Raw genomic sequence first — 8,288 nt, forward strand, 5'->3', positions numbered from 1 at the left:
CCCCTGTGTCGCGTCTCTCTGGGAAGGGCTGGCTCGGCCACCGCCGCCGCGGGGCTGCCACCACGTCCCTGGGCATGGGCACCGGTGGGTGGGCAGGCGGGCAGGCGGGGTGCCCGCAGCCACCGAGAGCCCCAGGCAGAGCCGTGTCGCCCACCGGGCGCCCGGGCAGGCTTTACTGGGGCGGCCGGTGCTCCTCATCCGGGGCTGGGGCATGCCTCCACGTAAAGGCGGGTGCCCCAGGGCCACCGCTTTCCCTCCCCACCATGCCACGGGGCACGCCATGAGGTGGCTGTGGCTGCTGGGGCTGGTGGTGGCCAGAGGATGGGGAAGGTGTGGGGGACCACAGGGGACCAGGATGGGAGCACGGCTGCGGCTCTGCCCTTGCCAGCATCCGATGCCCACGTTCGGGGCTGGGGGGACGGTGCCTGCCGCGGCGCTGGGTCCCATCCTGGTGCCGGGGGTGCTTTGTGCCGCTCATCACCATCTCTCCTTGCTGGACACGACCTGGATAAACCCCTGTGAAGCTCCCAGGAGCCATGGACCTGGCTTTTCACCATCTGCCTGGGTAGAGCCCTGCTCTGGGAGCCCCTTTGCAGGGGCAGCACCAGCCCCAGCACCTTGCAATCCTTTCCCAGGACCGGGCACTTTGCTCAGGTCAAGCCCCTGGGAAGTCTCCACCAGGAGCAGCCGAACTCTGGTGCCAGCCCCCAGAAACCCCTCTGCCCCCGCTCGGCTCCGCTCCCTCAGGCTCAGCCTGCCCCGGCCGGCTGCAACGAAGTCCCCAGGCACGCTCCTGCCACTGGGGCAGGGCACGTCCCTCCCGTCCCCAAACCCCGCTCCGGGGGGATGAACACCTCCGGCCCTGCCCTCTTCCTTGCCAATGTGACGCCCACCTACAAGAAGGGCCGGAGGGAGGATCCGGGGAACTACAGGGCGCTCAGCCTGACCTCGGTGCCGGGGAAGATCATGGAGCGGTTCGTCTTGAGGGCGCTCACGAGCCATGTCCGGGACAACCAGGGGATCAGGCCCAGCCAGCACGGGTTCATGGAAGGCAGGTCCTGCTTGACCAACCTGATCTCCTTCCATGGCCGGGTGACCCACTAGTGGATGAGGGAAAGGCTGTGGACGTGGTCTGCCTGGACTTCAGTAAAGCCTTTGACAGTGTCTCCCACAGCATTCTCCTGGAGAAGCTGGCGGCTCACGGCCTAGACAGGTCCACTCTTCGCTGGGTAAAAAACTGGCTGGACGGCCGAGCCCAGAGAGTTGTGGTGAAGGGAGTTCAATCCAGTTGGCGGCCGGTCACGAGCGGTGTTCCCCAGGGCTCAGTGCTGGGGCCGGTCCTGTTCAATGTCTTTATCAACGATCTGGATGAGGGGATCGAGTGCTCCCTCAGTCAGTTTGCAGGTGACACCAAGCTGGGCGGGAGTGTTGATCTGCTGGAGGGTGGGAAGGCTCTGCAGAGGGACCTGGACAGGCTGGATCGATGGGCCGAGGCCAATGTATGAGGTTCAACAAGGCCAAGTGCCGGGTCCTGCACTTGGGCCACAACAACCCCAGCAACGCTGCAGGCTTGGGGAAGAGTGGCTGGAAAGCTGCCCAGAGGAAAAGGACCTGGGGGTGCTGGTCGACAGCCGGCTGAACATGAGCCGGCAGTGTGCTCAGGTGGCCAAGAAGGCCAACGGCATCCTGGCCTGTACCAGAACTGGTGTGGCCAGCAGGAGCAGGGAGGTGATCGTGCCCCTGTACTGGGCACTGGTGAGGCCGCACCTCGAATCCTGTGTTCAGTTTTGGGCCCCTCACCACAAGAAGGACATGGAGGTGCTGGAGCGTGTCCAGAGGAGGGCAACGAAGCTGGTGAAGGGCCTGGAGCACAAGTCTGATGAGAGCGGCTGAGGGAACTGGGGGTGTTTAGTCTGGAGAAGAGGAGGTGAGGGGAGACCTCATCGCTCTACAACTCCCTGAAAGGAGGTTGTAGTGAGGTGGGGGTCGGTCTCTTCTCCCAAGTAACAGCGATAGGACGAGAGGAAATGGCCTCAAGTTGCGCCAAGGGAGGTTTAGATTGGACATGAGGAGAAATTTCTTCACTAAAAGAGTGGTCAGGCCTTGGAACAGGCTGCCCAGGGAAGTGGTGGAGTCCCCATCCCTGGAGGTATTTAAAGACGTGGAGATGAGGCGCTTAGGGACATGGTGTAGTGGGCGTGGGGGGTTGCGTTGACGGTTGGGCTCGATGATCTTAGAGGTCTTCTCCAACCTTCATGATTCTGTGATTCAGCCCAGCGGGGCCACTCACCCCAAAGCCCCCTCAAAGGAAAGCCCACGGCTGGGTTCAGCACGCCGGCGGGTGCAAGCAGGAGCAGGGGGACGGGTCCTAAATAGCAGGGGGACTTTATTGGTGGCAGGGAGGGCAGCTCGCCCCCTCCCCGCGGCAGGAGCCGGGGGCAGCGCCCAGCCCAGGGGTGCCACGGCTGGGGGCTGGCACGGGGCACCCCAGCCCATCGCCCTCCTGCTGCACGCTCAGGCCCGTGCCTGCGCTGCTGGACACATCTGCAGTTCCCGTCCTGTGCCCACTCCCCACCTCCAAACCCCGTGGCTGTGCGGACCCCAAATGCCCTGCCAGTCCCCGTGGAGCAGTGAAACCCCCTGGGTGCTGCGGAGGAAGAGGCTTTGCCGGCAGGAGCAGCCTCTTCCCTGCTGCAGCACCGGGGTCTTGGGGGAAAGAAATGCAATCTGACGGCCCGTCGGAGCAGTCCCAGGGCAGCGGCTGCGGCAGCTTCCCCGCCAAGGGACGTGTCCTCAGGCGCTCTGCTCCGATGACCTTCTGCAAATAAATGTTTTCCATGCGTAGCGCGGCAAGGACGCGTTTGCAGCGCCCCAGCCCCTTTGCTAGGGCTGCTCCTTATCTGAGCCCGCATGCATCAAAACGCGCTGCTGCCTTGCACGGGCCGGGGAGCGAGGTGTGAAGTAGACGCTGTTGTCTAATCTCGATTTTCTTTGTAGTTTACAGCTACCTGCAGGCACAGCGTGGCTCACGAGGCCAGTGGGGAACACGATGCCAAGGCTCCATGCAGGGTTTTCAGGCTGTGGCCTCCTGCCAGGTCCAGACTTTCCACTCTGGGGGTCAGCCAAGACCTTCTCCTCTCCAGACCCCACCCCCAGGCTGAACACATCACATCTTCCCTTTCGCTCGGGAGAATGGGACGTCTCGTCCCGTTTCTCCCAACGTCACCCATCCGATCCCACCAGGTTCTTCTTCCTTTCATCCCCCAGTGCAATTTAGCATCTCTCCTCAGTTCTTTCATTGGTCAGAGCTGGGTGAAAGTGGTACCGAGGGAGGAAAGCCAGCTTCAGCCCCTGTGGGCAGGCTGGTCTCCAGCTGGTTGGCGCGGGGTCTGGCTTTGTTTTTCCCCCAAGCGCAGGACAAGGTGACCGTGCCAGCAGCCACATCTCACGCACGTGGTGCTGTGACGGAGGCTGGGATGCCTGGTCCGGCACCGGGTGCCTCTGACGCAGGCCAGCGTGGGCGACCTTGGCACCGTTCAACCGGCGGCATCCCGGGCTGGTCTTTCCCCCAGACGGTCCCAGTTTCACCCCCCAGCTGGTCCCAGTTCGGCAGATGGAGGGGGTGAAGCCCCAGCCCCGTGGCAGGGGTTGGACTAGCTGATGTTTAAGGTCCCTTCCAACCCAAACCGTTCTACGATCTATGATTCCAAGCCGGACCCCAGCAGCGCAGCTCCTCCGCCGTGCTCGGGCTCGGCTGCCACCCATGGGTGGGCACCCCAAGGCAGCCTGGGGTGCTCAGGGCAGCGGCCAGGGGCCACCAGCTGTCCCCAGCCAAGGGACGCGTATCCTGGGCAGCAGCTGCAGGAGGGGCATGAGGCTGCAAGCCCCAGGATCAACCCGATTTACACTGCGGTTCCCCGGCCGCAGCGGTGTGGTCGGCCTGTGTAATGCGTGGGCAGTCAGTCGGCGGGGGGAAATGCCCCGAAATGGCCGAGCCAGCCCCGCGTCCCCCTCACCAGCTCCCCCCGTCCCCCAGTGCCTCCTCTTAGGGACGCGGAGTAACTGGAGGCTGCTTCGCTGCCAGCCCCAGCCTTCTGCAAGCATCCCTGCGCCCCGGCCGTGGCATTCGACCCCGGGGAAGATGGGGAGCCCTCAGCTTGACATTGCCCCGTCTCCCCTAAGGACGTTGTGATAACTCCCCCCGGAGCTGTTTGCCTTTCTTATCGGGGCCGCTGGCCAAACGAGCGTGGCTGGGATATAAGGAGCCGGGCTGGGGCCGGTGGCACACTCGGGGTGTCTCTTTGCTTCGCTCGCTGGCTGTCGGCAACCACCATGAAGCTGCTCCTGCTCCTCGGCTTGGTGGCCCTGGCCCAGTGCCTTGTGACCAGGTGAGCACCGGGGTGTCGGGGTGCCCACACAGCCCCCGCGGTGCCGAGGACCCCAGCACCCACGCTGGGGGAGGTAAGCGGGGCGACTGCCCGGCTCCCGGCACCCAGCAGGGGTGGGGGGACCACTTGCAGCCCCCTGCAGCCATGGCCGAGGCCCCTCGCAGCCAGGACGGCCCCCGGGTCCCACACGAGGGGCTGTGGGTCGAGGCACAGGGCGAGCGCTTGGCGGGGGTACCCGCCGCCCCCCTGGGCGCTTCCCAGCCCGGCTCCCGGTGACGGAGCGGCTCCCCTCTCCCCTGCACGCCAGGGTCCCTCTGCGGAAGGTGAAGACCCTGCGGCAGACCCTGGAGGAGCACGGCTTGCTGGAGCGCTACCTGCAGCAGCACCCCTACAACCCGGCCGCCAAGTACTTCCGCCGCAGGTTCTCCGCCGAGCCCATGCAGAACTACCTGGACGTGAGCATGGCGGGGCAGAGGGGCGGGCACGGCGGGGCAGCCCACGGGGCCACTGGCCTTTTACCCATCCCGCTAGCCCCTTACCTGACCTACTAGCTCTTTACCCATGCTGCTATTCATTTACCCGACCCCCTAACCCCTTACCCGACCCCCTAACCCCTTACCCACCCCGCTAGCCCATTATCCATCCTGCTAGCCCCTTATCCGTCCCACTAATCCCTTACTCATCCCGCTTTGACAGAATTCGTACTTCGGCACCATCTCCATCGGTACCCCACCCCAGGAGTTCACCGTTATCTTTGACACCGGCTCCTCCAACCTGTGGGTGCCCTCGGTGTACTGCTCCAGCCAGTCCTGCAGTAGGTGTCTGGTAGCCCCGTGGCCGGCGGGGCCGGGGTGAAGGCAGCGGAAGCCCCGGGCTTGGCCTGCCTGGCTCCGGGAGCCCCTGGGGGGGTTGGGAGCCGAGGACGGCTCTGCCCCGTCTCTCCCAAGGGCAACGCGGGAGGCACAGGAGGGTCACCCTTGGTCCCTGAGCTCAGGACGGACCGTGAGCGTCTCCCTCCCGTACCCGCAGGCGACCACAAGCGCTTCAACCCAGCGAAGTCCTCCACCTTCATCGGCACCAACGACAGCCTCTACATCGCCTACGGCACTGGCAGCATGACCGGCGTCCTGGGCTACGACACCGTCACCGTAAGGCGGGCTGCACCAGCCCCCCCACCCCACGGGAGCGGGGACTCCGGGGCACCGCCTGCCCAAACCAAGCCCTTCTCCCTCTCCCCATCTCCCCAACCAGGTCGCGGACCTCAAGATCATCGACCAGATCTTCGGGCTGGCTGAGACAGAGCCTGGCAATTTCTTCTACTACTGCCCCTTCGATGGCATCCTGGGGCTGGCTTTCCCGAGCATCGCCTCCTCCGGAGCCACCCCTGTCTTCGACAACATGATGACGGAACACCTCGTGTCCAGGGACCTCTTCTCCGTCTTCCTGAGCAAGTAAGCCCTGGCCGGAGCCGCCCAGCCCTTGCTGAGGATTTTCTCCCCTTTCCCTCCCACCGGGGCTGGCTCTGGCACCCTTCCCCGGTGGCGTGACGCCCCATGGCTGCGGGGGGCCATGGCTCACTCCCCCCTTGCAGGGATGAGCAGAGTGGCAGCTTTGTCCTCTTCGGCGCCATCGACCCCTCCTACACCACCAACGGCATCAACTGGATCCCCCTCTCCGCCGAAACCTACTGGCAGATCACCATGGACAGGTAATCCCGGCGCAGCCCCCAGGCTCGGTGGCTCCCCTTGCCCTCCAGCCGGTGTTTTGGGGGGTGCGTCCCCTTGTCGCGCACCCGGGAGGCTCACCCCGTGCCCTTCTGCCCAGCGTCTCCATCGACGGAGAGTCCGTCGCCTGCTCCCAGGGCTGCCAGGCCATCGTGGACACGGGCACCTCGCTGCTGGCTGTGCCCAACAGAGCCCTCAGGGCCATCCTGCGCACCCTCGGTGCCAACTCCAACAGCGAGGTGAGGCCCTGGGGCTGCTCCACGGTGCACCGATGCCCCTCGCTCCCCGGGGCACGTGGTCCCTCTTGGGGTGGCCGCTGACCCCCACCTGCCACCGTGTTCCCCCCCAGATCAGCTGCCGTGCCGCCAGCAGACTGCCCGACATCGTCTTCCACATCAACGGCAAAGCCTTCCCCGTGCCCGCCAGCGCCTACGTGACGGAGGTGAGCGTCCCGCCGGGGAGGGGGCTGGGGGGCTTTGGGGGGGTCTGGCAGCCGGTAACCACCATCCACCATGTCCTCGGCTGCAGATCGAGGGGTACTGCAGCCTGGGCTTGCAAGGCATGGACACTCCCACCGAGGCGGGCGAGCTCTGGATCCTGGGGGACGTCTTCATCCGCGAGTACTACGTGATCTTCAACAGGGCCAACAACATGGTGGGGCTGTCCCGCCTGTCCTGAGCACGCCTCCGCGCTGGGGACGAGGACAAGCTGAGCCTTGCCCAGCGCTCCCGTCCCTTCCTACCACGGCCACCGAGCACAATAAAGCCACGCAGAAGCACCCCTGTGTCGCGTCTCTCTGGGAAGGGCTGGCTCGGCCACCGCCGCCGCGGGGCTGCCACCACGTCCCTGGGCATGGGCACCGGTGGGTGGGCAGGCGGGCAGGCGGGGTGCCCGCAGCCACCGAGAGCCCCAGGCAGAGCCGTGTCGCCCACCGGGCGCCCGGGCAGGCTTTACTGGGGCGGCCGGTGCTCCTCATCCGGGGCTGGGGCATGCCTCCATGTAAAGGCGGGTGCCCCAGGGCCACCTCTTTCCCTCCCCACCATGCCACGGGGCACGCCATGAGGTGGCTGGGGCTGGTGGTGGCCAGAGGATGGGGAAGGTGTGGGGGACCACAGGGGACCAGGACGGGAGCACGGCTGCGGCTCTGCCCTTGCCAGCATCCGACGCCCATGTTCGGGGTGGGGGGGACGGTGCCTGCCGCGGCGCTGGGTCCCATCCTGGTGCCGGGGGTGCTTTGTGCCGCTCATCACCATCTCTCCTTGCTGGAGACGGCCTGGACAAACCCCTGTGAAGCTCCCAGGAGCCATGGACCTGGCTTTTCACCATCTGCCTGGGTAGAGCCCTGCTCTGGGAGCCCCTTTGCAGGGGCAGCACCAGCCCCAGCACCTTGCAATCCTTTCCCAGGACCGGGCACTTTGCTCAGGTCAAGCCCCTGGGAAGTCTCCACCAGGAGCAGCCGAACTCTGGTGCCAGCCCCCAGAAACCCCTCTGCCCCCGCTCGGCTCCGCTCCCTCAGGCTCAGCCTGCCCCGGCCGGCTGCAACGAAGTCCCCAGCCACGCTCCTGCCACTGGGGCAGGGCACGTCCCTCCCGTCCCCAAACCCCGCTCCGGGGGGATGAACACCTCCGGCCCTGCCCTCTTCCTTGCCAATGTGACGCCCACCTACAAGAAGGGCCGGAGGGAGGATCCGGGGAACTACAGGGCGCTCAGCCTGACCTCGGTGCCGGGGAAGATCATGGAGCGGTTCGTCTTGAGGGCGCTCACGAGCCATGTGCGGGACAACCAGGGGATCAGGCCCAGCCAGCACGGGTTCATGGAAGGCAGGTCCTGCTTGACCAACCTGATCTCCTTCCATGGCCGGGTGACCCACTAGTGGATGAGGGAAAGGCTGTGGACGTGGTCTGCCTGGACTTCAGTAAAGCCTTTGACGCTGTCTCCCACAGCATTCTCCTGGAGAAGCTGGCGGCTCACGGCCTAGACAGGTCCACTCTTCGCTGGGTAAAAAACTGGCTGGACGGCCGAGCCCAGAGAGTTGTGGTGAAGGGAGTTAAATCCAGTTGGCGGCCGGTCACGAGCGGTGTTCCCCAGGGCTCAGTGCTGGGGCCGGTCCTGTTCAATATCTTTATCAATGATCTGGACAAGGGGATCGAGTGCTCCCTCAGTCAGTTTGCAGATG

At 65.4% G+C, this 8,288-nt stretch overlaps 1 protein-coding gene across 1 annotated transcript; it reads left to right on the top strand.

Moving 5' to 3' along the window:
* The first annotated feature begins 4,299 nt into the window (after positions 1 to 4,299).
* Positions 4,300 to 6,890, top strand: LOC142088318 (pepsin A-like). The gene is made up of 9 exons (XM_075163551.1): positions 4,300 to 4,388; positions 4,696 to 4,843; positions 5,085 to 5,202; positions 5,418 to 5,536; positions 5,640 to 5,839; positions 5,980 to 6,096; positions 6,213 to 6,351; positions 6,462 to 6,554; positions 6,641 to 6,890. Exons 1-9 carry the CDS (start codon positions 4,333 to 4,335, stop codon positions 6,788 to 6,790), a joined length of 1,140 nt encoding a protein of 379 aa, XP_075019652.1. The 5' UTR covers positions 4,300 to 4,332; the 3' UTR covers positions 6,791 to 6,890.
* Positions 6,891 to 8,288: the final 1,398 nt, after the last annotated feature.

This window comes from Calonectris borealis, chromosome 14 (genome assembly GCF_964195595.1).
Source record: "Calonectris borealis chromosome 14, bCalBor7.hap1.2, whole genome shotgun sequence".
NCBI classification, from domain to species: Eukaryota; Metazoa; Chordata; class Aves; order Procellariiformes; family Procellariidae; genus Calonectris; species Calonectris borealis.

Bases quoted from the DNA above. Each gene is read 5' to 3' on its own strand.
- LOC142088318 (XM_075163551.1), top strand. From the start codon at position 4,333: ATGAAGCTGCTCCTGCTCCTCGGCTTGGTGGCCCTGGCCCAGTGCCTT. The intron at 4,389-4,695 runs GTGAGCACCGGG...CCTGCACGCCAG, and splicing joins GCCCAGTGCCTTGTGACCAG to GGTCCCTCTGCGGAAGGTGA. The intron at 5,840-5,979 runs GTAAGCCCTGGC...CCCCCCTTGCAG, and splicing joins TTCTCCGTCTTCCTGAGCAA to GGATGAGCAGAGTGGCAGCT.